We start from the raw sequence: 27,997 nt of genomic DNA, 5'->3' as shown, positions 1-27,997 counted from the left end.
GTCTCCTAAGGGTGGCTTCCTGGTCTCATGCCAACTGCTTCCTGTGCCTGTGTGTGGGAGTGTGACAATTCCACGAGCATGTGGGACTTCACAGTTCCCAGGGGCTCCTGGGAACTTCTCGGGCACAGTGAGGACACCCCTTGCTCCAAAAGCTCAGGCCAAAGGTGAATGTCCCCTAGCTGTTAGCCGTATGGGGGCCATGACATGCAGCTGAGCATTTCTGATTCAGAGGTTGGATGGTGTACAGACACACCAGTCACCCATTGCAATAGGAAGAGAGTGCTTTCTATGCAGGACTGGACTTGTGGTCTGCTGCCTCTGGCTGCAGCCAATATTGGATGCTACAAGGGAAGGCAGCACAGTACCTGGCTGGTTGTGCCATGCTGCATGGAAGGGGTGTGAGAAGATTCCTTCCTGACCCCTGAGAAGATCATCTCATACCCTGAAGCATCCCACTGCCTTGCCTTCCAGAGTCCCTCTCCCTCCCCTCCATTTCTATATGATCACTGGAGCCTGTGGGCAAGATTCTTCCAAGGAAGAAGACAGCAGATGGATCTCCCTCCTGCCTGCTCCCCTAGAAATTTTGGGCTCCCAGCAGGATGGGGCTGGGATTCCCTGCAGCAGGGGCCCAGGCCAGCTGCTGCCCATGTGGCTGGGGTGTGATGTCATGGCACACTGAGCTGGAGTGGACCCAATGGGTCTGGCTGCTGTAGATTGACTTTCTTTCTTCTTGTATCATTTCAGGAAATTTGAATTCAACCCCAAAGATGGGATTGATAACCCAGCCCTGTCACTGGCAGAGGACTCCGGTAAGCAGCAGCCCTGGGCTTGCTGTGGGGTGGGGTTGTTCCTCTTCACGAGCGAACAGAAGAAACTAGGCCCAGCAGCATCCCTTCCCTCCAGGGCCAGGCTGGGCGCTGTGTTCATGGGGGGGGGGGGGGTTTGGCGGGGTAGGCGGCGGGTGGACAAGACCTGTAGAGTGAGACCGCCCACCAGCAGGTCATCTTGCAGCCCCATGGGTGACCAGAACTGTTCATAGCTGATGCTTCTTGGGCACTTAGATTCCATGTAGAAGGAGGAGTCCCCTCTCCTGAGCCCTCCATGTTTGAGACACCTGCCAACAGCCCCCCACCCCCACACACTTGGACTGGAGACCCTTGCCTGCACTGCACCCACACCCCTCTGCAAGGGGGGGCAGAGACCTGGACTGAGGCCAGCTTGCATGCAGTCTTTTTGTTGGGTGTAAGGTTCAGTGAGTCTCTTCTCTGCTTCTGGCAAAACCAAACGGAAGGAGCCCTGACCCCAGTGACCCTCCCCCCACATGTAGAAGGATGAGGAGAAACCAGAGAGGGGACAAGTCCCTGCTGGGAGGCAATCACATGCAAGTGCAGCGGGCTGTGCATTCATATGCAGGGAGGTGTGCATGTGGGTGCATATGCACCCACAGTGTGATACGAAAACCTGCGGGCGCAGACACATGAGACTCATATGTGTCTGCATGTACACAGCGGTCCAGGCAGGTGCATAAGCACAGGCAGACGTGTATGCAGATATATGTGTCCTGACACTATCCATATGATATGAATATGCAGAAGTGCCTGAGATAGGTGCACAAAGACACAGCCCGGTACACACACAGGCTCGTGAGCGTCCAACTGGTACAAGACTGAGTAGAGACTAGAATCCCACCTGGCCCGGATGAGGCGGAATCCTGCCTCTCTCTAGTAAACCTGAATGGCTAAGACTCCCCAGAGGGGGTGTGCATGGGAAGGGAGGGTACCCCAGTTCGTTAATAGCTCTACACACTTACTGATTCCCCACATAGTGCCTACCCATGTCCCCCTCCACGGTGGCAGCCTGGGTACCACATGGCACTCACAGGCTCTGTTCTCCCCTCAGATACAGAAGGTGCAGAGAAGCCACGGTTCTACCTGCTCACCAAGGGCAATGGGGAGAGCTTTGGGTTCTGCCTATGTGAGGAGGTGGGGTACAAGGGGCACATCATCCGGCAGGTTGTGTGCGGGGGGATGGCCCAGCGCAGGGGCCTGCAGGATGGGGACCGGATCCTGGAGGTGAATGGTGAATATGTGGACAACATGGAGCACTTCAGGGTAAGGCGTGGGCTGGTGGGCAGGGCTGAGCATCGAGGTCTGTGACTAGCACTATCAACTCAGCCTGGTTAACGGGGTGAACTGCCATGAGGCACTGGCTGCCCCACACCATACCCTTCTGATTGTCCATGGTAGGAGCCAGCAGAGACCTGGCATGGGCCTAAGCCGTAACATCTGGCTCCAGAACCGAACTCCCCTGGAGCTCCAATGTATTGGGACCTGGGCTTTGGTTCATGTTTGTCTCCCAAGAGCAGTTGGTGGCTCCCATGAAATGAGTTTCCTGGGTCTCAGCTCGATTCCTAATGTCCACAGCATGAAAATGATCACTCCACCTGGCCCCTTGCTGGCAGCATTAGCCCAAAGCTTGAGCAGACTGTGAAGGCAGAGCCCCCTTCTCTATCCTAGCAGGGGGAGTCACATTGGCAGGGCAGGGTTGGGAAGCTTGTCTTGCTGCAGCCCAGGTTCTCCCTGTCCTGTGGCCAAACAGAGGACTAGTGTCTCCAGGACTGTCCGTTTAGTTCTGCCTGCCAGCATGACAACCCTCCCAAGACCTGTGTTTGGAGCCCTTGGCCCTGGGCCCATGTGTGTGGGCCCTCTTGCAGGTGGTGCAGAAGATCAAGGCCAGTGGTAACCAGGTGGCTATTGCAGTCCTGGATGGCAATGCCTACGAAGTCGCAAAAGCCCTCGACAAGAACCTGGCAGAGCTGCTGCCAGGCCACACCAGGCCACGGCTCTGCCACGTCGTGAAGGACAAAAGTGGCTTCGGCTTCAGTGTTTCAGCTCCAGAAGGTAAAAGAAAACGTCAAAACCCTGCCAGTACTTCCTGTGTGTATTCCACTGCCTGCTTCCCATGGCAGGGCCAGCTGGGCCTCCCGGTGCGGGACGCCTCCCCGCCCCAGGGACAGCTGAGCCTCCCAGCACTGTCCCATTTTCTTTGCTCTGCTCTCCATGCAGGTGTGAAGGGCACGTTCTGGCTGTCCGTCACGAGCGACAGCCCAGCGGATAAAGCAGGTGTCCCTTCTGACTCCTGGCTGCTCGAGCTCAATGGGACCAGCGTTAGGAACTACACGTACGCACGGCTCACCAGGAAGGTACACGCCCAGGCATAGCATCCCACTGCCAAGCTGACGTGAGGGGCCGCCTGGTTGCGGACTGGCCCAAGTCTCCCCTCACGTCCTTGGAACGTGTCTGTCAGACACTTGCTGCCTTTTGCCTTACTAGATCCCAATTCCCTCCCTTCCATCCACCCACCCATCACTGAACTCCTCTCTGCCCTGCATCAGGCCCCCTTCATCTGCCTCTCTACTCCCACTCACCATTCCTCAGTCACTGTCCCTCTGCCCTTCCTTCACCGCTGTTCTCCTGTCCCTGCCTTCCCTCTTCATCTGCCTGTCACTCCCCCATGGCCTTCATCCTCTTCTCCACCCCGCTCCCCCTCACAATCACGCCTCATCTAAGGCAGGCAGTGTCTGTCTGTCTGTCTGTCTAAAGCAGGGGTAGGCATCTATGGCACGCGTACCAAAGGCGGCACGTGAACTGATTTTCAGTGGCACTCTCACTGCCTGGGTCCTGGCCACTGGTCCGGGGGGCTCTGCATTTTAATTGAATTTTAAATGAAGCTTCTTGAACATTACTTTTACTTAAACATTATTTACTTGACATACAACAATAGTTAAGTTCTATATTATAGACTTATACAAAGAGACCTTCTAAAAACATTAAAATGTATTACTGGCACACACAACCTTTAAATTAGAGTGAATAAATGAAACTCGGCACAGCACTTCTGAAAGGTTGCCGACCCCTGGTCTAAAGTCACAGATCCAGTCACCTTCTGGTTCCACATTCAGCAGATGGTAGTGGACAATTCCCAGGGGACAAAGGGCCCATCACCCTGGAGATTCCCCACCAGGTCAATGCCTGGTTCTCCCCACACTCCGTGCTCTAAGATCTGGCTCCACAAGTTCTGATGGGCATGGTAAAGGCACAATGCCCAGGGCTGTCCCTGCCCCTGGTCTCCAGGCTTTACCATGGCTTACGCCCTGCGAGAGGGTGGCGGGGGGCCCTGCGCTGATTCTAACCAGGCCCACGTGGCTCTCTGCACACGTGTTTCTTTCGGAGCCAGCTCAAGCAGAGTGGCAGCAAAGTGACCCTGCTGGTGATAGATGCCAAGTCGGAGGAGTTCTACCGGCTGCAGGGTGTCAGGGTCATAGCTGCCATGGCCGATGCCACCACGCTGCCCTTCAAGGCCAGGAAGCTGCACATGGTGAAAGGTCCAGACGGCTACGGGTTCCTGCTGAAGGAAGAGAAGTGCAGTTCAGGGATGATGGGTAAGGCTGCCCAGGATGGGGAGCTAGGACTATCAGTGTGTATTCCAGAGGCCTGAGCACAGGCCTGGGAGCCATGATTTCTGTTCCGGATGCTGACCCTGACTCCTTAGGGACTTGCCCAAGGTCACTCATCTGCCTCAGTTTATCCATCTGTAAAAGGGGGATGTTGTCCCTAATCACCTCCTGCCCATGAGGATCAATGCATTAGCTGGAGAGGGCCAGCCCCACAGTATGGACCCTGTCAGTAAAGAAATTTTAACTTCTCTCTCTCTCTCTGTCACACTCACAAATTTCCTTTTCTCTCCTCTCTGCTTTCTTTTTTCTTCCTCCCTCTCTCTCTGGGTCTGTTCCCCACACGTGCAGGCCAGTTCCTGACTGAGGTGGATACTGGGCTGCCAGCTGACAGGGCGGGGATGAGGGATGGAGACCGGCTCCTGGCTGTGAACGGTGAGGGCGTGGAGGGGCTATGCCACCAGGAGGTGGTGGACATGATCCGTGCCGGCAGCAACCAGGTGACATTGCTGGTCATCGATCTGGATGGAGACAAATTCTACAGCTCGGTACGTCCCGACAGGATCGTGGCGCAGTGTGAGGGCTGGTGGGCAGCAGGGAGAGATGCCAACCCTGCCCCCTTTGAGGGCAGCAGCCCCACAGAAATTCCCCCCTGGGAACCCTCTGCCATTCAGTGTTGGGGCTGGGTCACTGTATGCTCATAGCCATGTGGGATGTCAAGATAGAGGCCTTGGTGATGCTCTCCTCTGGCTCAGGACCCCAGGAGCTGTGAGGCTCAGCCTGCTTGGTTTTCCAGATTGGGTTGTCCCCACTACTCTTCTCCGAAGATGGGCACCCATCATCGGGCACTCACACCACCCCAGGATCCCATCCCAGCATGCCTCAGGGAAATGGGGCACCTGACGGCACTCCCCGCCTCTGCCACCTTGACATAGGGTCAGAAGGGTACGGATTCCAGCTTCAGACTGTTGCTGACAAGCCAGGGGTCTTCATCACGCAGGTAACTCCTCTCAATGCCCTTCGCCTTAGTGCCAGGGTGGGCCAAATGATCCCCGTCAGCCTCAGTCCCCCACATACGGAGCCCAGAGGCTCCAGATGGCACTGTCCTCTGGCATGGGTAGCTCACAGGGCTCAGGCTCCCTGCCCAGAACCCCTCTCCCCCAAGTCAGTGACTGAGCAGGGAACAGGCCTCTCTGTGTCCCTGGCTGTCCATGTCTGGCATCCTGAGCTGCCTCTCCACAAGTGATTTCATTCCCAGCTGGAGGCAATGTTTGGTGGGGGTGGGAGTCAGAACTGCTGGGTTCTCTTCCCAGTTCTGGGACGAGAATGGAGTCAGGGGTTATAGCAGGGCTGTAGGCTGGGAGCCAGGACTCCCGGGTTCTCTTCCTAGCTCTGAGAGGGGAAGGGAGTAGTTACAGCAGGGGGCTGGGAACCAAGGCTCCTGGCTTCTAGTCCCATTGCATTCACTAACTCACCCGTGTGGCCATGTGTAAAGTGCTGTGGGATCTTCAGTTGGCTGGTGCTGGGCAGAACCACCTAGTGTGGTTATTAGAAGGATTAACCGGAAAAGCTTTGCCGCCCAAGGCTGCAGTATAGCCTGCCCACCTTGGACAATGGGCATAGGAGGCCCTGAACAGACAAAACCCCATGCTGGTGGTTGGACAGGTAGAGCCAGTGACTCCCACGCCGCACTCACAGCATGGGCAGGGGCAGGGGTCTCTGACCCAGCTCTGTGGCCTGCCCGTTGGATTGCACGGCTGAGAAGCTGGAGGGGCGGTGAAGGCTGAGTATCACCTGAGCGGCATGGCTGCTGTCTCCCAGGTGGCCGCGGGCAGCAGTGGGAAGCGAGCAGGCCTGAAGGAGGGGGACGTGATTATTGAGGTCAATGGGAGGAACGTGGAGCAGGCGAGCTATGAAGAGGTGCTGGGGAGGATAAAGGAGAGTGGCCAGAAGCTGACGTTGCTGGTGGTGGAGCAGGAGCAACTCAGGAGCTACGGGGAGATGGACCTCACTGTCACAGCTGATATGGCAGAAGGCGGCGATGCTGCTGCTGCCAGGGCCAAGGCCCTGCTGGGTTCTAGGCAGGTGAGTGTGACTAAGGCTGGTCCTGCACCTGCCTTCTATGTATCTCCTCATGCTCCACATCACCCTGCCAGTGCATTCACCTGGGGTCAAGACTCTATGGAGAAGCCAGAGCAGGAGTTGTCGTATTAGCCCAGGCAGGCCCAAGAGCCAGGCCAGGATGGTTCGCTGTGGGGTTTAGTCTCAAGCAATGGGGCTCCCTCCCCTGCCTGTGGGGAGATGGTTCAGGGGAGTTCCTTCCTAAGGTTCCACTTTCCTTTCCTTAGGGCTTCCCCTGCACTGGGGTCTGTAGCCGCCGGCAGAGCTGGAGTGCTACGAAAGGCCCTGCACTGGTGTGACTCATGTTTGCACCAGCCCAGCTATGCCCAGGGATAAAACCTCCAGTGCAGATAAGGTCTCAGTTGCTCCTCCGGGCCCAGGGCTTGCTGACTCTTCTCCCTACCAGGCATTTGCGCCCTTCCCATGGCAGGAGCTCTCAACAGCCATGCTCTTCCCTCCGCACCTGGGATGGTTTTTCATTGCTCGCTCCTCTCGAGCCTCCCTCCAGCTCGTCAGTGACTCGTTAATCAGAACAAATGCAACAGGCCAGACTCTGCTCTGTTGCCTGGCTGTAATTGCCTAGAAGTCGGTGTAGTTGCTCCAACCTACACCATTGTACATGGGAGCAGAACCTGGGCCAGGAACACCGAGTGAACTTGCTGCACCTCCTAGCCCCTGGTGTAGATCTGAAGTCACTCCATTATCTTCAGTTGCTCTGGATTTACATGGTTATTAGACTGAAATCAGAGTCCCTGTCTTGCTATCTGGCCCCCAAGCCACATGGGGGGATGCCAGGATGCGGGGGATGCCAGGGGTGACAGAAGTAACCAAACTGTGCTTGACTCACCCCTACAAACTGACTGAGACGGGGCAGGTGAGAGCAAAGGGGGAGGAGCCTCCATGCAGGTCATGCCATGGTTTTAAAAACCTCTTCACTGTCCCACGTGCCACCTGGAACCCCCAGCTCTGCTGCTTCCCCAGTCTCCCTTTGGATGGCCCGTATGCTCAGGGTCTCCAGAAGGGCCATGTAACTGACTGGTACTGACCCCTCTCCGTTCCATGCAGGGGCTGCGGTGTGAGGAATGGAAGGGACTGAGCCAGTCATTCTAGCCACTCTGTGCTGGACCCAGGGGCTCAGCGCAATCCCAGCTCTGGAGCGGCTTCAAACCACTGCCCAGACCAACCCTGGATACGCGATTTTGCACGCACGATAACTTGCACTTTGATTCTTCCCCTGATCTGATTTCCTGGTGAGCCGCTGCACCAATCAGCTGATCTTGGGACTTTAAAGCTGCCATTTCTCTTGAGATTGGTCTCACAGATTAAGGGCAGGCCCAGCATGGGAGCAGGGACCAGAACAGGTGAGGTCAGTGAAACAAGGAGGCCCAGGGGCCTGCACCTCAGGGAAACCAATTACACACCTGGCTGAGGCATCACATCAACTTTTTATTAACAGACACAGTGGCACCATGTGTAACTGAAGGACAATTGTGTCTCTTCACCCCTTTTGCTGCTAGCACTGGCTCTGCCAAGGAGCTGTACCTGGGGGCGCTGCAACAAAGCATGGAGGTTTGGAGACAGTAAAGCTGCTGCATTGCATCCTAATTGTGGCATTTACAAGTTAACCTCCCCAGCTGCATAGTTTGGAGAGATGCTGAGGTTAGGGGCAGTGAAACCCTGCCTGCCTGCTGAGAGGTTGTGGCCCAAGAGATGCAAGGGGCTGGGCTGTCAATTAAGAGTGAAGAATTACCTGGGGGAGGAATGGCAGCAAGTTATGTGCTGGGGACCCAAACTTTTTGCTGCTGTAAAGTGGAGTCATTTGCGTTGTGGGGCTGGCTCTACAGACTTGTGGGGCTGGTGGAAAAACTCCTGGGAGAAGATGTGGGAGCATTTGGCGATGTTTAACCAGAGGCAGTGAATTATTGCAGGCATTCCTTTTGCTGGGGCCTGGAGATGACTGTGCGTGGCTGGGCGGTTATTTTTATTCTAACTCTTGTGCAGTTGCCAGCAGCCTCCTCGTCTCCCCTGCCCAGGCAGAGCTGGGCTGGAGAGGACCTTTCGGTGGGTCAGAGACTTGAATTCCACCCAGGTACCTCTCTGCCATGGGCTTTAGATGCCTGTTGATCCCAGCTCCTTGGCAATGGGGGAGAATCCAGGCTAGCCCCTCTATCTGCAGGGGACTGGGCCACATGTGCCCTCCACTGCTGTTAGAGCACAGCCCGCCTCTCCGGGGCACTGTGTATGCTGGGGTTTGGGGGAGCAGAGTGTGGGGTCAGCAGTTGCATGGCATGCAGGAGGCAGGGCCCTAAATGGTTACTCCCTTTGCCTGGGGCCTGACCTCCATTGTCTAAGTTCCCAACTAGCTCGTTGAGTGTCTGGGCCTTTGTGTTGTGCTGTGCTCAGCCCCCCACCCCTCCTCGGCCTTTCCTTCTGCGAGCCCCAGCCTAGCTGCTGCTGTCCATCCTTCTTGCTGCACAGGAGCTGGCTTCCACTTCCTCCTTCTATTCTCATTTTACACAATTAAAACCATTTAAAAAATTTACCTCAGCTACTCTGAGAAACAGTGAACCTGATGGGACTCTCGGGGAAGGGACAGGAGCTTGGGGGCAGTGGGAAGGGCCGGTCTCAGCAGAGAAGCCAAGGAGCAAAGGGGGCAGGGAGACTGAACAGTTCTCTCCCTGCTAGTTGGGGGGCCCAGGTCAAGGTGAGCTGGGCATGGTGTGGAGAGAGCTGCACTGGGGCTGGAGGACACCAGTCTCCAGGGCTGTTGATTCAGGTCCTTCCCCTAGACCTAAGTCCCCCTTCCCCCCCGCACTACCCCCAGTTAGGAGAATACCTGCTGGCCCTGTCAGGCAAAACTTCCCAGCTGCCACAGCTGAGGGATTAGTGGTTGGCCATGGTGGGACGTCTACATGGCCCCTTGCCCCAGCATAAACCAGGGCCCTAGATTTCCAGGGGATTGAGCCCGAACTCTCGCAGTCTCTCCTTGTGTTCCATGTGCATGGCTGTGGCTTCCTTCTCCCAGCAGTCCTGGGCGACTGCCAGCTTGGAAAGGACTCGGTCCAGGCTGCCCTGGAAGGAGAGAGCAGAGAAGCAACAGGTGAACAACAGCTGCTAAGCAGGCACCTTGTCTGGGGCAGGGGGTTAGGGGTCTAGTGGGGAGGCTCGGGAGCTGGGTGCCTAGATGCTGCAGAGGGGCACACCCTGGGAACACCTGGAGTAGATACCAGCAGGTAGCCACTCTTCCTCTGTGTCTCTGGTTAACTGGAAATAAAACCCCCCACCTTTGTGGAGCAAGGCTGGCAGGTTCCTCTAAGAAGAGGGAGAATCTTCCAGCCCAATCCCTGGCCTGGTCCGACTGGGCTATCCCACCCTCCAGGCATTGTGTCAGACCCCTGGTACAGTGACTCACGTGCAGGATCTTTTCATACTCTGTCTCCATGGCATTGATTTTGCCCTGCAGTTCAGCGATGGTCTGGTCCTTCTCCCCCAGCACCTGCTCTCTCTCCACCCGGGCCTGCTGGATATCCTCACGGCACGTTGCTGCCAGGGAGAGACACTAGACAGTGAGAGGAGGAGGGCAGTGGAGTGGGAATGCTGAATAGCTGCAGGAGATGGCAGGCAGCAGAGCCCAGCACAGGAGCCTAGACATCTCAGCTGCAGGGGGTAGGAGGTGAAGAATCAGGACTGGATCTGGGGCTGGCCTGACCTTGTGGGCAGATGAGCAGGTGAATGCACCACAGCGATTGTGTCAATGACAAAGTGCTCTCTGCCCTGGGCACAGGGTGCTGGGCATCACATTTTTGGCAGAGTGTGGAGAGAAGGCATTCCCTAAACAGCACCAGGACAAGCCCAGGGGCGAGGAGCTCACCCAGGTGAGGCCCAGCAGCGTGGAGACCAGTGCACACCTTGGGAAGGGGTTGAGAGGCTTTTCCAAAAGGAGGAGAGGAACTGGCATGAGACAGTTTTGAGGAGGGAGCAGTGGGGGAGTTCCAACCCCTAGGAACCACACGGTCAAAGGCTCCATTGCTATCTGACTGCAGCAGGGGGTGCCTGAGCAGAGAGCCCTGGGCAGAGGTGGTTTGTCACTCAGTGGGGAAGGGGGGTTCTGCATGCGGGATTTCCCTATAGCTGATGCATGAGGCAGAGCAGAATCAGCTCGCTCTCCTAGCACTGCAGGGGCTATGAGGGGTTGGGGAGGGCGGAGAAGAGCTCTTCTCCCACTGATGTCGGCAGAGAGTGCAGGGCTGAGAGGCGCCCAGGCTATGAGATCAAAGATGGGATCCCGCTGTTTACTGTTCCCTTTGGATGGAAGAGGTCCCAGTCTGGATTCCAAGGGCACAACTAAGCCTGCAAGGGAAATGACGCCGGTCCCAGAGAGAACCACATTCCCAGAATTGCCATTCAGCAGGTGACAACGTGTCTCAGAAATTCCCTGCTGGCCAACGCGTGTGTCCCCACCGGCCTCGGTCACCTCTCCATCCCAGAGTGTCAGGATGCCCTACCGAGCTGCTTCTGTAGCTGCTTTGTCTCGGTCTCCAGTTCCTGTATGCGGGTCTCTGTCTGCTGCTGGAGCTCCTGGTACTGCCGGATCATCTCTGCGGGTCCCAGGGCACAAGGATGGGGAGAGGAAGGTGCCAAACGTGGTGACTCTTCAAGAGGGAGAAAACAGCACCCCAGCAGGCACACTCCCCTCCTGTCTGTTACAGGCTTTTCTCAGGGCCCATGCCTGCCCCCTTCTGTAATGTTTCAATCCTCACCCTGGGAGGCAGAGCATGGCTATTACCCCATTTTGGGGGTGGGGAGACTAAGGGACAGGCCCATGGTCTCACAGGGAGGCTGTGGCAAAGCAGGGGATTACACCCAAGTCTCAGGTTAACCACTGAACCATCTGTCCCTCTCAGCCTTGCAGAATGCCTCCTTGTGAGAGACATCAGCTCCTCCCACGAGCACCAAAGGGCAGGAGGACTGTATGTGCAGAAGAGAGCCCCAGCGGGGCATTTTGCCCATAAGTCCAGCTGCAGGGAGCCAAATCAATGTAGGGTTTAGGTACTGCTCAGACCACTCCCCCACTGGCTGAGCGTTACCTTCAAGAAAAGGCCCTGGCAGGGGTTAGAGCTATTGAAGAGGGAAGCGTTTGCTAATGGAAAAGGCCAGTGGAGGCCCTCCACGTGACGGGAGCCTACAGTCCAGACCTGGGGACAAAGGTTAAGGCTCTTCAGCCCACCGCTGGGGGTGCGTCAGCTCCCGACTCACAGGGTGCGTACGGCCAATAGAACCAGGGGGGCGCTGCTCTGCGGGGATGGGCAGCGTGGGATGGGAGGGGCCTCCAAAGAACAATGCAGCCCCAGGTAGGGATGGCTGTGGGGGAGCAATGGGAGTTTGTCCACAAGGCCAGCTGTGTTCCATTTCTTTGGGACAACTGAGGGGCAGCCAGGGGTCTGGAGGGAATTCAACACATGGCCTTTGGCTGCAGCTGCCTCTGCCTGCCTAGGAAGAACATTGGGGGTTCAGGCAGCCCTCAAGCTTTGGCCAGCAGCCAGCTGTAGGCACCCGCTATCATCTCCCAGCCGCTTCCCCACCAGGCGGTGCTGAAGAAGCATGGAGGGGTTCCCTCTTAAAGCAGCAGGATGCCACACCCCACAAGCACTAGGCAACAGCGCCCCACCCCCTCACCTTCGTAAATGTCTTTCTTGTCGTCCCGCGACATCTCCAGCTCCTGCTCCAGCTGCACCAGCCTCTGCTTGAGTCCTTCGCTGTCAGCCTTTGCCTCCCTGGCCACGTCCCTCCGGAGGGCTGCCAGCCGCGGAGATGCATAGCTCAACAGAGAGGATGGAACCTCCTCCCCTCCCCTGATGCGCTGCCCCCCAAGCGGATATCCGGCAATGTTGCCCCCGGAGTCTGTGAATTTGGGGAAGGGACACCCCTACACACTTCCATGTGAGAGCAGGACTGGATCCATAGGGAGTGCGAAGGGCCATAATACCTGGCACTTCTCTACCGTCTTCCGTGCCTCATGCTCAGAGGGCCGCTGCTAACGGTTAAGAGCTGAGCTTCACAGCACTTGCATTGAGCCCTCTGGAGCTGCCCGGGGTGGTGCTGATTCAGTGCAAGGTATCAGTTGTGATCACAACATCATGGGGTGGGCGGGCAGGGGGGGCGGGGGCGATGTACTGCTGGATGTGTCATCTTCCAGCACTGATGGAGAACCAAGGTCCTGACCACCTGTGGTCATCAACCGGTCTTTGCACTTTCCCCGAGCCCTAGGGCTCAGATAGTCAAAGGAATTTAAGCACCAAACATCCACCAATTTCAATGGGAGTTAGACACTTAAATACCTCTGAGGATCTGGGCCCAGGTTACTAACCCTGCTTGATTGGCCAAATTCACAGATTCAGTCATAGATTGTAAGGCCAGCAGGGCCCACTGTGATCACTACGTCTGAGCTCCTGGCTAGATGGGCCACACAACTTCCCTGAATTAACACCAGTTTTGAACTAGAGCACATTGTTTGTACATCAAGACTCAGTGTTTTTCTAAAATTCTGGCGGTGGAAAAGCAGCCACCGTAACCCTTGGTAAGTTGTTCCCATGGTTAATTATCCTTGGCCGAGTACATCCTGCTTCCCTAAAATTCTCCCTTGCAGTTTCAATAGCAATGGGAAATTTTCTTCACTTCCTGTCCTAAGCTGTTGCACAGCATTACTGCACCTGGTGAAACAGAGGCTGGGTTCCACCCCAGGGGTGGCTGCATTCCAGGGGTAGGGGAGGGACTCCTAGGCATAATCTATAAAACAGTTTTGAAGGCCTTTAAGTGGAAAGGGGCTGGGGAGATACAAATCAATAGGCCTGACTCTGGTCTAACATACAGCGGCAGAAACCTTGCTGGTGTTACTGCTGATTTACACTGGTGTAACTGAAAGCAGCACTGGGCTCGTTACCATGAAAGCAGGCAGTTCTGCAGAGGGATAGTGATTGATCCTATATGGGAAACTCGGTAGCTCCCAGCAGTTGTTTCTCCTCTGAAGGAAGAAAACATCCCCTCAGTCCAGTCCTCCACCTGTTACCTGTCCCCACTGTAGCAGGACACATGTCCCAAAGAAAGAGATGAGGCTTTTACCTAGGTGCTCTTTGAGGATGTCGACCTCCAGGGCTGCTTTCCTGTATTTCTCCTCCACTTCATTTTCTGCAGCAAGCAAGCGAAAGAGAGACTGTTATTGCCAATCTGACGCAGAGGATGAGACAAGCTCCAGATAAGCATGGCCATGCACGGGACTGGAATCCTGGCTCCTCACCCACCCTGCAGCTGGATTTTCAAGGGTTCAGGAACAACAAACGGCCAGATTTTCCAAAGATCTCCACTCCCATTTAAGCATCTAAATAAGAGCCAGATTTTCAACAGCGCTCAGCCTCCAGTGACTCCTGCTATGACGCTTAGGGCCAGATTTTCAAAACGGCAAGGGCCTGACTCGGGCTAGGCAGGGAAGGGTGCTCTTTGGACAGTCTGGCCCATAGCACTCGCCTACCCTCCTGCCATGTGAAAGCTAGGAACAGTTTTGCATTTGAATCAGACTTGCCTCAGTGTAGGAACCAGGGCCTGTGAACCATCCCTTGGGTCATCAATTGGAAAAAAGCCAGGGCAATGCTCTAACTGTTCCTATGCCACTTTTGGATACTCTCCTTGTGGCAGCCATAGGGAATGCATGCCTGGGACTACCCCGACCATTTCCCTTGGAATCGGGCGGTTATATTTCACGGACATTGGCTAAAGCGGGGTCTCCTGGACATGTACGTGCTGAGGAGGTCCCTCCACAAATGTGTGCCTAGCAGTCTTCCAGCATCCTGTCCCTACCGCACAATGCCATGTGGTTCCATTTTAAAGGCCCAGTGGGAGAAGTAGGGGCCTGGGAGGGCCACTCTCTTTGATTCCTAGCTTCCGCCTGGCTTGGGAGGTTATTAAACCACTTAGGAAAGGCCCTCAGATGCTGCTGCCTTCTGTTTCTCATCAGAATGTAGGAGCGGCTCCAACAGTGAGGGCGCAGGGGGAGAGAGGATGAGACCGCAGTAGAGCTGGACTGACACATTCCATCAACAGCATTCCCAGCTTGGGCTTCCTGGAGCTGGCAGCAAAGCCAGCCTCTGGCATTGGGCGTGGAACACTGGAGTACAGAAACAGGGATGGGGGACTCTCCTCCACACTCACCTGCCACATTCTTCTTCTTTTTCTTTTGTTTCCCTCCTTTTTTCCCTTTCCCTCTGTTCCTGGGGGCCATTGTTTGCGTTTTTTCTGCAAATAGAAATTGACAAGCCGTACTGACGCCTGTGCTGCGTGGTCTTCCCCAAGGCCAGCTCAGAGCAGAATTGTCTGTGCTGGCAGCAGTTGGAGATGAGGTAGTGGACTAGAGAAGCAATCCAATCTGGCAAGTCCACATAGCAAACTTAAATGTACCTTGTGCCTGGGATCCAGGCCTGGTGAGACCATAGCATGCACCCTGATCTTGAGCTGCACCTTCAGGGAGTGGGAATGGGGGTCTAGGAACAGCTAAAAGACTACCCAAAATAAAGGAAAAGTAACTGTCCGGTGACCGTTCTGCACTGGTTAAAAGAGGCAATTACAGAGCAGGTCGCTGATGTTCCTTCTGGAGTGCAACCGATCTAGCACTCAGAGGCAGGGTAGTGAACCAGTACAACAGTCCTACCCCTAGCCTCAGTCATTTGCTTCTGAGCAGCTGTCTCTGCATTAAGCCTCCCCAGCTCCTGCTATCAGTGTAATTATCCCAGCTCTCAGCCCCAGTGCACCAGCTCCAAGGCAGTGCAGTTCTCCTCTGTCCCACTTTTAGGCTCTGATTATGATCTCTCTTGTGTAAAGTGAAATAACTCCACTGAAGTCAATGGATATATTCCAGATCAGCGCGGCTGTTAACATAGCTCAGAATCCAGCCCTCAGGGCTCAGCCCAAGCTCTGTTACACAAATTCAGCTTAAGACTTTAGAATTGCGCAGCTTCCACAAATGTGGCCTCCACAACTCCTTGCAGCCTTCACAGTGGTCTCTCTGCAATGCTGCAGCACCCTTGAGCCCCGGATCTCAAACCACTTGTTATCAGCTGGGGCCAGCGGAGACACAGACAAGGGAAGTGACTCACATTGGGTCACAAAGGAAATCAGTCTGGACTAAAATTAGAGTCCTGACTCCCAGACCCTGGCTCTGATCGTTAGGATCCACTCCTCCTGCTCGTCACATGCAACCACTTTTTCCATTTGCTGCATTAAAAGCATCAGTATTTTGCTTCTGTTTTTGCTTACGTAGATCTCAGCAGAGCTCCAAAGGGGGAAAGGCTTTTAAACAGTAATTTCCGCTCAAGATACAATTAACTCCCCCTGAATACCTGGAAGTGAAGAGCTTATTATTTCTTGAGATGCCGCAGTTATCCAACAGGAAATGTAACCAACTCTGTGTGAGTAGCACTGGGCAAGCCAATCAGCAGTGAGGAAAACCAGTGGCTTGGTGTCTGGGAGCCTATCCTGGCAGCGCAAGACAGGCGCTTTACATTGCTAGGCAGCAGGCCCGTTTGCTGCTATGGTGACTAAGGGAAGCTTGGCAGAGATGAGCTCCAGCAGGAGGGTTAAAGCACAATCAGGAACTGGCAGATTCGCAGCCAGGCTGCCTGTGAGCAGTCAGAGAAAATGTGTCCTTTACAGCTAAGGCGGTGAAATGGGAGAAGACATGGCAAACACAGTGTCGCTCCGTGTCTCGTACACACATACACATACAAACAGTCCAATAATGGCATACTGTGACATGCACCGTCACACGAATGCACAGAGTCATGCTCAGTCTTGCTCATACACGCAGTTTCTCCAGTTCAACATGCGGCATTGGCTGGGAAAAAGCCGACGGTTCTTGGGGCCTTTTGTCAATGCAGAAATCTCAGAGCGATATTGTGCAGCAGCATTAATGGGATACAGCCGAATCCCCTAGACCAGAGAGGTAACAGAGCTTGAAAGCCACAAAGAGGAACGGCCCTAATATCAAAGACTAGAGCAATTTTTTTTTTCCAAACTGATCGTTCTTGTGCTAAAGGCGGTGACACTTGCTTTAGGTCTTACACATAAACACAGCATTGCACCCAGGAGTGTGGTTCCACAAGGGGTGAACGTGTTTTGTTTTCCGTGCAATATGGCCTTGGTCAGGTCACTTTCCCTCTCTACAGTTTCTCCATGCGTCAAATGAGGATCAAAGTCATCCACCACCCAGGGGAAGTGTTAATGTCCACAGCGCACGTAGAAGATACAAAGTTTGATGCAATCTGAGCCAGTTCTTTGGCTGGAGTAAGAGCTAGGCGGACTGATGCTGCCTGAAGCTCTAGCTCTAAGTGTTTTACCCTCAATAGGTCAAATCCCAAGCCTTTACTCTGGTATGAAATCACAGGAGTTTTGCCTGAGTAGGGGCTTCAGTACTGAGCCTCACATTTGTTAACTCTGGATGTATTACTTTTGGCAGTGCCCCCTGAGCCGCAGCATCGTCACTGCCCCAGAGAATGCAGGAACACTCCAGTTCTCAGCTCATTTCCTCCAATCTGTTTGTCTTGCTTTTACACATTAAGCGCCTAGCTCTCCTCTCTCGTCCATTGGGGTCAAGCAGAGTAACTCCATGGACATGAATGAAGCTACAGCAGGGTAAAGCCAGGGTGAGATCAGAATCTGTCTAACCAATGGGCCAGATCCTCAGCTGCTGTAGAATGGCCCAGCTGGGCTGATGATTTTTCCCTTGTTGAGGATCTGGCCCAATATATTCCGATCTCGCACTGATTTTGTATCAGTGTAACTCCATTCACGTCAGTGAAGTAATGCCAGATTTACAGTGGTCTAACTGAGAAAGGAACTAGAACCTAACTATTGAATGTATTCCAACTATTGTATCTAAATCTATCCACTGCTCCTCTGTCCTTCTGGAGAGCTCCTTCAAACAGGCTCCACCTTTCTCTCCAGCCAAACCCTATTCTCATTAAAACATACTCTTTCTCTTGACTTTTCCTCCTTCTCACCAATATCCTCTTCTCACCCTCCTGTTCCTGGACTGTTACCCTGAGTCTTGGGTTGTTTAGCTTTCATAAACTTTCTGGGGCAAGGAACATATATTAAACCATGTCTCCAAAGCACCATATAAATCCATGGCACTATATCAATAGTTGATAATACATACCGTGGATGAATATATATATTGACACTGTATTGAATGCTACTGTAAAGTACTGCAGCAGTTTAATAACTGTACCTAGTGCTTATGTAGTCTTTTTCAGATGTAGATCCCCAGCACTTTACAAGCATCATTACCCCTATTCTACAAATTGGGAAACTGAGGCACAGATGAGTGAAGTGACCAAGCTCACAAAGTAGGTCAGTGACAAAGCTCTACTGTTACCAGATTTGCCCATTACCTTGGGATATGCTCATTTATTTGGGTTACTTTTCTGGGGAAGGGCATCCTGTAATTCTATCAATGTACTGCTTGTGTCACTTTGTGTTTATATGGAGCTCTACTTCTCCCTTCTACCAGTCCCCTCCCAATGGAGCTATCTTGCAGGACCTAGGTTCCCTAGGGCTGGGTTTCTTCAGCCCAAGAACCGGATGAACACACACCCACCCACACATTCATTAACAGAGCAAGTCTGAGTGGACTGGGTCAATCAGCACTGTCAAGCTGTTACCCTTATGTGTCCCAGATTCAGCACGTCCCTATCCCCACCTTTACAACACAATTGTACTGGCAGTGACCTACTTGATGAGCAAACCTCACAGTATTTTGGGTACTGCAGGGATCTTTAGCTTAGGTAAAAGAAGCGTTGCTGCAGAGTGAATAGGAGAAGCTAAAAACACAAAAGAGTGAGGTTCAGCCAGAGAGAGAGAAGCACCCAGCTTAACCATACAAGTTATTTATTGAATACAGGTGATAACTACACAAGGAGGCTAAACCAACATAACCTACATTATTAAAGGTTAATACCCAAGGTAGAAAGGAAAAACGAAGAGAGCGAGAGAGGAAGAGGGGGATCTCACCACTCCCTGAAGCTTGAACTGGTCGGAGTTCCTAGATGATGCTGGTAGCTGAGGGTCCTGAGGCCAGGAGACAGGCAGAGTCCCCAGCACGATCAATCAGGAGAGTATGGAGTCCTAGTGGAACTGATGCAGAGTTTGGATCTGAGCATCAGAACGCTGACTGGAGGGTGAGTAGGGATTTTTGTAGAGAAAATACAGTTGTTCAAGGGAGAACAATAGATTTGTTTATAGGTAAGGCTGATAACTCAAGGGTTTTCTTTAGACTAGACTAAAGGAGCTGATCACTCTGGGCTATGGGTGGTGTTTTCTTCCAGGGAGCTCACAATGCAACTAGGTGGCTTCATTATTTGGATATCAATTAAGGATTCATTACTAGAATTGGTCTTATAATTGCTGAGCTGGGTGTGTGCAGACATAGGTTCATTAGCATCCGGAGTAGAGATTCCCATGATGCAGTGCTTCCCTGCTTTTTCTGGCCCCAGAATTCAGTGTGGTTCTTGGTTCTCCATTCTGTATGCAAATTGAGATGTCTTCCTGTCCCATCTTTCATGCAGATGAGGCTAGGGGAGTTGTCTCTGCTCTCCATTCTGTATGCTAATAGGGATGTCTTAAATCGTGTCACTCTCATCAGGAGGGGTCTAGGTGTGTCTCCCAATGCCCTTCACTGCTCTCTGCAAGTTCTTTTCTCTGATGGGTTTTGGTTTAAGCAGAGGCTGAGGGGTGGGGGGAGAGTCTTTCATGAGTCAGGCTGGATACTGCACCCTGGTTCCTCAAGAACACAGAGGTGTCGGGTATCACTACCCTCACTTTAATTCTGGTTTAATGATAAGACCCTTATTGGAGATCTGAATGATGCCAGAGGCAGATGTCCCAGTAACACAATCACTCCATGTCTGCAGGGTTTGGCCTTTTTGAGTTAGATCTAAAACCCATTCCAGTTCACAGGAGTCTTTCTATGGATCTGAATGGGGTTTGGATCAGGTCCATAGTGGTGGCTATGTTTTGCCCAACAAAGAGAGCCTAACCCCCACAAGTTCTGTCCCTGGGGAGTGGTGGCATCATTGGGTTGCCCGTGACACCCTGTGGTGGTCACATGGGTTTGAATATTAGCTAGAATGCATTAGGATCTAAGGGGAAAAGCCTCAAGAACGTGGCATTCAATTGATGTGGAAATATTTGAGGTCAGTATAAACCTTAGGAAAATTCTCCCAGGTACTTAAAGCCAGGCAGGGAGTTGCCTGTTACAGAAATATTTACCAGCCCACGAAGGGCAATGGAATAGTTTGTGAGTTTCATGTTAATGTGCATTGATTTATAGGAGGTGAGCTGGCATATCCCCCCGGCAACTGCAATGTTTGAAAGCAGTCCATTGGCCTGTTGGTACAACGTGTCGGATCGGGGAATGAAATGAAATCTTTACAAGGAATGAACATCCCCAGAGCCGAAGGTCAATGTGAGGTTAGTGAGAATGAAGTGGTGCTTAGACCGTGAGCTGATCTCCTGGGCAGGGGGAATTTCACTTACCGCAATGAAACCGTTGTAGCCAGGACCGGCGCCAGGGTTTGTCGCGCCCTAGGCGCATGGCCATTTCGCCGCCCCCCTCGCTGATCCCGCAGCTCTGGTGGAGCTGCCGCAGTCATTCCTGTGGAGGGTCCGTTGGTCCATGGTTCCGGTGGAGCTGCCGCAGGCACGCCTGCGGGCGGTTCATCAGAGCCATGCGAGCAGCCGACCATCCACAGGCGTGCCTGCGCCAGCTACACTGGAGCCGCGGACCAACGGACCCTCCGCAAGCATGCCTGCGGCAGGTCAACCGGAGCCGCCTGCCACCCCCCCAGCAAAATGCCACTCCCCAAATAGTCCTGGTGCCCTTGGCGATTGCCTAGGCTGCCTAAATGGTAGCGCTGGCCCTGGTTGTAGCTCCAGGTTTGGTGGAAGAAATTACACAATACATTGTTGCTAGATAAGCAGTGCACCATTATGCAATGTGTATGCAACATCTGTGGCAATATAAGGCAACGCACCACAACGTAGAGCATGCCTTTGAAACGTTACTGTGGCATAAGGCAATGGCGACACAATGTGGGCACACAACACAGTGTTGTGGTATGACCAAACAGCAGGGAAGTTGAAACCTGTCCTGTAACGGGCTGGCTTGCTCCTTTAAGGGCCAGGAGAGCTGCAACCACTCAACCCTGTTCAGGTAGCACTGTCCAGCTATATGTGTGTGGGGTGTTGGTCTGAGGGGCAAAGCCCGCCCAGCAGCTGGGGATGGGAGGGGAGTAGATAGACTGTGCCTGGGCGGTTAAAGAGCCTCTAGGAGCTGTCTTCAGACTGTAGCCTGCCACAGCTCTTTGTAGGTGGGGTGGGGGTAGACTAGATCCAGAGCACAGGGATCCTTAAGAGGGGTTCTTGCAGCTGAGCCCTGCTGGTAAGGAAGAGGGCAGGGGGCTGGGCTGAAGAGTCCTTTGGTTTGTGCTTTTTCCTAAGGACTCTGTTACCCTGGAAGGGGTTGATCTCTCTAGAGGGGCTCCTCTGGAGCCAAGATATCTACTGTGGGAGTAGGTTGAAGAGCGTGGTGGGAAAGCTGGGGCATAGTAGCTCCAATTTCACACTATGACATGAAGGGGTGCTCTGAGACAGTGTGTCTTGAACATGTTCCTTGTACAAACTATGCAGCAGTACATGTCCTTTCTGTCCTGCAGGAAAGTTGCCACCGCTGCTAACTTGGCAAGCAATTTCCACTGTTGCCATGGAATAGTTGAACTTCCAAGCGGAGAGAGGAGAAAGGAAGGTGCTGCTCTGAGTCATTTTTCCAGAACACTCCAAAAGTGGACTTTACAAAGACAGAAGAGATCCACATTCCCAGAAAGGACACAATTTAATGTAAGCAAGTACTGGGATGTAAATAAATTATTTATTCACTAAGCTGCAAAAACTGCATTTCCCAGTTTGCAGTATTTGGTGGGCTTTCCCCCTTAAAGCCTCAGCTCCTGGAGTCATGTTATTTTCTGAGAGTCTCAGTTGTTATTTAAAAGTAAAAACTAAACTTTTAGCCTTCATGGCTATGGAGAAAAACTTCCTAATGTTCCCTTAATGTTCAAAAAACAGAAGGCAAAGAAAAGAACCCAACTTTTAAAACAAACCCATTATTTATGTATTTTTTTAGCCAATTTCATGATTTTTGATTGCTTGCAATACTGCCAAAAAGTCACAGTTCTACCAGCTTTGCTCTTCTCCCCTCATAACTCCCTCTGTAATCTCCCTTGAGTGTTTTCAGTTCTGTTTTGCATGTATTCAAACCTGCTCTGACCCATTGCAGAAGCGGGTGGGGGAATGAAGAAAGAATTTATATTAATTCCAGAGGAGGTTTTGCTTTAGGTGCCATTGTGAAATAGACCATCCTAAAAGAAACCAGTAACAGATTCCAGTATGTTGGTTTTAGAACACTTTATTAACTGGCCATGTTTATTACAGGTGGCATCACTCAGGAGCCATCAGTTTCACATCTCCACAGCTGGCTTTTTTTTGCTACAGGAGGATTTATTCTTTGGATATAGGTTTGGGAAGCAATTAGCTTGATTCTCATTCTCAGTGATGCTGCTGCAAATCAGAAGTGGTAACGCTATGGAAGTAAACTCCATGATTGTGTTTTTTTGTTGTTATTTTTTTTTCTGGTCGAAAACTGCTGTGAGATGAGACTCAGGCCTGTGTGCTGTTTCCCAGATATACCTGATGGGATGAGGGGCAGAGGCAATCACCGAGTCTGTCCTCTGTGGAATTCAGTAATGCACCCAGTGCAGGATTTATTTATTTCTTGTTTAAAATTTTATACTACTGTTTAAGTGTAAAGATACACATTTTGTGATATCAGTGAGGACCATAGTGTGAATCCTCCAACCCCTAGTGACAAGTGATCTCATTAGCTTCATTGGGACTACTTGTCCTAATAAGGGCTCACACATAGGACTTAAATAGTCACAACTTGACCTGGAGTAGGACAGACTTCACTCATTTACACAAAGATGGGTGAATTTAGAGGGGCCTGATCCAAAGCTGTTCGACTGCATCAGACTATGGATTACGCATGACGATCCCGATCCTGCAAACCTACCTAACTTTGCTCGCATGAGCCATCCCACTCACACTAATGGGAATTCTTCTTGGGAGCAAAGTTCAGCACCTGTCAGGAGAGGAGCCATGGTCTCTTGGGACATGTGTATTTTACAGCTTGTCACAAAGTAAACCCAAGTGTGTTCATGAAGGCTTCTGGTGTCAACACACTGAAGGCTAGTTTCTATTTTTATACAACGTGTGGGAGGGGTGGGAGAGAAACCTCATGAGAACAGGGAAGTGTATGACTTTGACAAGAAAGTCTGAGTATGCTGGTGCCATGATCTTTATTCTTTACAGAGGAATGGACAGAGATAAACACACCAGCAATGCCTGGGGGCCTCAAGGCATGGGTTCAATTTAAGAGGAGGTAGCTTCTCTAGTCAACAGTTTCCCAAAGCAAAGTCAACCTGCAAGCCTTGCATTTCCCACACTCAGTGAGAGACTGCAATCTGCTTGCTCCATTTCCTGACTTTTCTTTATGTATTTATGCTGAAAATTCTCGATTTGAAGAAAAGGGAACCTGGCTTTTAAAAAAAGGGAAATGCTGCTCTTGTGCGATGGCTGTACAATAATTCTGCTCACTGCAAAGGAAGATGGGGGTAGGTTGCTAATTGGGGAGGAGCTGTGGGGTCAACAAAAAAACAAGCAAATCCTTTCTGGGTTGTTTCCTTCATAACACAAGTAGAAATGTGTCTTGGAGCCATAAGCATCAGGGTTTAAACCCCGATTCCCTGGAATGTGCAGGTTCAGAGGTTGGAGCCACTTCAGAAGCAGATGTATTGGGAGCCAAGTGGTAATAGTGCAAGCCTCCTGTCTGCTCTGCATGGATATTAATTATCCCATGCAGCACTTTTTGGGACAGGCATTTGCTGTGGAGTTCTTGGCCAACATTTCCCCTCCTCCTCCTCCTGGCTTGTAGGGTTCTATGTGTTGACTGCTGCCCTCCACCCCAAGGTCACTGCATTGCAGTGGTGCTGATTATATGGGGCTCATGAGATGCTGTGATGGACTGAAAGGTGCATTACATGGTGAGGGATCAGCCATTTGTCCCTTGCCAGTGTTCAGGGTATGTCCCCCACACAGGCTGGGCTGGGTGGATAAAAATCAGGATTATTATTTTCAAATTTAAATCAGTGTTTTTATTTACATGTTGCTAGTTCTCTACTTTCCATTCACTTTGTAGTCAAATTGCTAACATGGATGTCTCATACGTGTTCCTTTCATTTTTCTAATTGTTAATACAAATTCAGGTTTTACATAAATTTATTTTCCTACTAAGAAGTTTCACAGTTAAAATGCTCATCAGTGCTGAAAAGGACAAGTCTGGGCCCTCTAACATCTGTGAGACTCCCAAATAAGAAAATAGCGTAGGCTATATTTGCAACCAATATCACCTTCTAATGTATTAAATGTCCCCAGAAAAACTAAGCTGAAATGCATTGACCAGTTTATGCTCCTCCATCATAGATTGTAGTTTAAAACCAACAGGGCATGTGCTCCCAAGTCACACAAGCAAACTTGAAAATACTATTCTTGTGTACTTAAATAGGTCTTAGCCATCAGCAAGAGACTCCTGGTGCTTAGGCTGGGTTAGCCCTAATGTGGAGCTTGCTTATTATAGAAGCTTCTTTACTTTTCAAAACTTAACATTGTAACTCATTTGTGTGTGTATGTTCAACCTGCTTCAACCTTGTAAATACCTCTCCTTTTCCTACTTCATAAATCTTTATTATGGGACTGGTTACAAGCCTCGGTGCTGGAATTAGAGGTGCTGCTGCATCCCCTGGCTTGAGATGGTTTCCATTACAGACAGGGTTTACAGTTCAGTTCAGTGGCTTTCCGCACCCCAGCCGACAGGCATTGTCTTGGGTGTGAGCTGAAGTGCAATTGACCTGGGGTAAATGGCTGGCTGTAATCTGCGCATTGCTGTGGTTCTGGGTGCCAGGGCCCATCCCAGGCTCAGCTGGGGGGTAAGAGAGCAGGTGGGGCACTCTCTGGGCTGTCATAGGGCCGAAGGAGGTTACACTCCATGACGGGTTGGTGGAAGGTCACTGCAGAAGTCACCACTGCTTTGGGGTTTGTGTCCTGAGCTGGTACCCACTCCTGAGCTGCTGTGGGCACCACTACTGCACTATTTAAATCACCCTCTTCTAAAGTGCTCCACCATGGTGCGGGGGGTATGTCTGTCTGTCTGTCCCTGCTCCCCAGAGCTCTCCAGCCCCCGCCCTCCCACTTCCTTCTCTCCCCTCCCCCTGCTCAGGGCTCTTGCCCACACTAATCATGGCCTCCTGTTTGCCTCAGTCACCACAGTGCGCATGCTAGCAAGTTGGGCGCACGCGCCGTACAAAGCACCGGGAAACAGGGGTGGAGTCAGGGCTAATAAGCTGCCGGCTGGGCGGCTCGCGAGAGGGACGTTCCCTCCACCCCCCGGGCGGTAGCGGAGTGAGCCCGTCCCTCTATGCGCGCTGGGCAGGCCGGGGCAACCAATCAGCGCGGGTGCCTCCTTAGCGAGGGCGCGCGCCGGGGCTGTATCCCAGCCTCCAATTGGCGCGCGTGCTCTCTTCACGGGGGCGCGAGCCGGGCCCCCTCCCGCGGCAGCCAATCAGCACGCGGCATTGCAAACCTCTTGGGGCCGGGTCGCGCGCCTCCTCCTTCCGCCCTCCCCCCCCCCGAGGCGCGTCCCCGCTGTAGCCCCAGCTCCTGGTCCGTTCCCGTTCCTCCTCAGTCCCGTTCTCTCCGCCCGGCCGGGGAGGGAGCGGCCCGGGGGGCTCAGCCGGGGGCCCTGACCCCCGCCGCGCCCCGCAGCCCCCCGCCCATGGCGGCCCCTCTGAAGAAGGGGCCCGGCGGGCTGATCGGGCTGATGAAGGACGCGTTCCAGCCGCATCACCACCTGGGCCCGCACCAGCCCGGCGCCGTGGACAAGAAGATGGTGGAGAAGTGCTGGAAACTCATGGACAAGGTTGGGGGAAGGGAGGGCAGGAGTGGGCTTGTGGGGGGGGGGGGGAGGGGGAGGAAGTAGTAACCGGGGTGGGAGGGGGAGACAGGATTGGGCTGGGGATGGGGGAGGGGCTAGAGGTGGGGGCAGGATTGGGCTGGAGATTGGGGATGGGGCTCAAGATGGGGAGGGGCAGGATTGGGCTGGAGAGGAAGTAGGAAGTGGGAGGGTTGATTGGGTTGGAGATGGGGCGAGAGATGAGGACAAGAATGGGCAGGGGAGTGGGTGAGACATTGGGGGCAGGACTGGGCTGGAGTTGGAGGACTGGGCTGGAGATGGGGGCAGGACTGGGCTGCAGTTGGAGGACTGGGCTGGAGATGGGGGCAGGACTGGGCTGCAGTTGGAGGACTGGGCTGGAGATGGGGGCAGGACTGGGCTGCAGTTGGAGGACTGGGCTGGAGATGGGGGCAGGACTGGGCTGCAGTTGGAGGACTGGGCTGGAGATGGGGGCAGGACTGGGCTGTTGGGAGAGGCTGGGGCAGATGGTAGTGGTGTTCAGGAGAGGAACAATATGTCAGAGAGAAGGCTGGACTTCAAGGGGGTAGTGGTTATGGGGGAAGATAGAGAGTTTATTGAGTGGTGGGGGGGGCTGGAGTGGTGGTCAGTACTGTGGCAAACATACATTGCAGACATTTTCTTGACTCTGACCTATTTGTGGTAAACGGTACCTGTGTAACTAGAGGATGGGTTTTGCTGAGGTTGGCCCACTTGCTTGCGAGTTCCAGCCCACTGTTGAGCATGGTCTGCTCTCTTGATGGCAAGACAGAGGTCTGGGGTACCTTGGCTGTTTAGAGAGCTCTATTGAATGCGTAGTGACAATGCACAGGGATGCAGCATACAGGCTTTTTATTAAAACAGAGTTTCGAGAACCAGTCATGAGACCCTGTATAATTCCCTCTGTAATAAACTTGCGGAGTTATGCTAAAATAAGGGAAGTGAAATCTCATGCTTCATAGCATAAAATGATTGCTGCAGGAATCAAAGGAATCACTCCCACAACTTCCAGCGCTACATGTCCAGGTTCATTAATTTCTTTTGCCCCCAAGCATCAGGGAGGTGGCATGCTGGACTAGTTGGCTTGATGGTCTGACAGAATGTGGTAAATTAAGTCCTAGTACTGATGGGTATATCAGTAGAGGAGCCACTGCTCTAGATAGCCCCAGTCAGTGCTTAATTTCAATTCTAGAGAAATGTGCCATCCTAGTTTATACCTAGATGAATGATACTGGTGCTATTCTTCATGCCACAAATAGGCACAGTAATCCAGGAGGTAGGCTTAATGGGAATATATTTTCTTTATTATACAGTATGTGGTTTTCTGTAATCTTAGTTGTGACATTTTACTTTTCTCTTGTTAATTTCCATGGATAAGTGATGAGACTAAATTTGTGTAGGATTGAGGTATACTCATGTCTAAAATGAGTGACATACTTCATAATGCTAGGTTCAGTTGAAAGAGTAGATTAGTGTACAATGAATGCAGTTAGAAAGCAGGTAGCAGTACTTTGGGGAGTGCTGCACCATCCAGCTTCCCCTCCAGGATAGGATGGGCAGGTCTGATGGGCAACCCTGCTGACCCATGCATTTCATCTTTCTCCCTCTTTTAACAGACTGCATTTGTGCATATTAAACCCTGGATCTCCTGCAGCAAATGTTGTAGTTCTGTTCATCCTGAAAGGAAAAACAGACTATATTTTTTAAAAGACCACTAAGAAACATTCATGCCAAAAAAATTCCTTTAAGTGTCGGCAGACTATACAGGTTTGATTGTGACTTTCTTTTGCTATGTGTGTGATGAGCTTTCCTATACATGGAGAAATGGGATATAGGAAGGTAATACAGGTTCTTGAAAGGTGCTTATGCACTGAGAGCGAACAGATGAGAGACTAAAAGTGATAACCAAAATGTTGGAAAGGTGTTAAATTTGCATATTGCTGCATATACAGATGTGTTGTCAATGCCTGGATGTGACATGTTCTAATGTCAGTCTCCATTCCCATGTATATACCATGCACATTCATACATTCATGCTCAACTACATAGACTAGTCAGGCAAATAAAAAGAAGCTTAAAAAAAAGTTGGAATTGGAAAGATGGAGATTACCTTGGTATGTCATCTTCCTGTACAAAAGCAGCATTTTCTGGGTGTCTATGCAGTTCAGTAGAGGTACTGGTAACCAAAGTCAGTTCTTGGCCACACACATTTTCCTTCCCATAAAACTGTGATCCTTGAAGTAAAGCGAAGAGTGGTGTAGTTG

General features: G+C 52.2%; 3 protein-coding genes across 8 annotated transcripts in view; 2 read left to right on the top strand and 1 right to left on the bottom strand.

The window, feature by feature from the left end:
- NHERF4 (NHERF family PDZ scaffold protein 4) overlaps positions 1-22,223 on the top strand; it is a 24,436-nt gene extending 2,213 nt beyond the window's left edge. For 2 of the 3 annotated variants that reach the window (XM_050922060.1, XM_050922059.1), the window contains 11 exons: positions 745-809; positions 1,900-2,111; positions 2,714-2,900; positions 3,066-3,202; positions 4,237-4,441; positions 4,805-5,001; positions 5,250-5,453; positions 6,275-6,538; positions 19,950-20,089; positions 21,334-21,514; positions 22,106-22,223. In XM_050922060.1, the coding sequence (XP_050778017.1) occupies positions 745-809; positions 1,900-2,111; positions 2,714-2,900; positions 3,066-3,202; positions 4,237-4,441; positions 4,805-5,001; positions 5,250-5,453; positions 6,275-6,538; positions 19,950-20,042 (1,564 nt within the window). In that variant the 3' untranslated portion in view covers positions 20,043-20,089; positions 21,334-21,514; positions 22,106-22,223. Of the gene's footprint in view, positions 1-744; positions 810-1,899; positions 2,112-2,713; positions 2,901-3,065; positions 3,203-4,236; positions 4,442-4,804; positions 5,002-5,249; positions 5,454-6,274; positions 6,539-7,639; positions 8,180-19,949; positions 20,090-21,333; positions 21,515-22,105 lie in introns of those variants that run through there. The other variant, XM_050922061.1, reaches the window with a different exon arrangement.
- On the bottom strand, positions 4,330-27,997 carry CCDC153 (coiled-coil domain containing 153). Of its 4 annotated transcripts, none has more exons than XM_050922068.1 (8): positions 27,844-27,997; positions 14,777-14,860; positions 13,694-13,759; positions 12,251-12,370; positions 11,080-11,172; positions 9,987-10,117; positions 9,411-9,646; positions 4,330-4,407 (listed from the first exon to the last, which is right to left on the bottom strand). In XM_050922068.1, exons 1-7 carry the CDS (start codon positions 27,875-27,877, stop codon positions 9,518-9,520), a joined length of 657 nt encoding a protein of 218 aa, XP_050778025.1. In that variant the 5' UTR covers positions 27,878-27,997; the 3' UTR covers positions 4,330-4,407; positions 9,411-9,517. The 4 variants fall into 4 exon arrangements, with proteins under 4 accessions (XP_050778025.1, XP_050778028.1, XP_050778027.1 ...); XM_050922071.1 differs by lacking the exon at positions 27,844-27,997 and adding an exon at positions 15,961-16,090; XM_050922070.1 differs by lacking the exon at positions 27,844-27,997 and adding an exon at positions 15,878-15,946.
- The window catches only part of CBL (Cbl proto-oncogene), a 59,485-nt gene continuing 57,013 nt past the window's right edge, over positions 25,526-27,997 (top strand). Inside the window, exon 1 of the mRNA XM_050922049.1 lies at positions 25,526-25,703. Within this exon, the coding sequence (XP_050778006.1) occupies positions 25,560-25,703 (144 nt within the window). The 5' untranslated portion in view covers positions 25,526-25,559. The remainder of the gene's footprint in view (positions 25,704-27,997) is intronic.

This window comes from Gopherus flavomarginatus, chromosome 13 (genome assembly GCF_025201925.1).
Source record: "Gopherus flavomarginatus isolate rGopFla2 chromosome 13, rGopFla2.mat.asm, whole genome shotgun sequence".
Classification (NCBI taxonomy): domain Eukaryota; kingdom Metazoa; phylum Chordata; order Testudines; family Testudinidae; genus Gopherus; species Gopherus flavomarginatus.
This window is presented reverse-complemented; position numbering and strand designations above follow the sequence as displayed.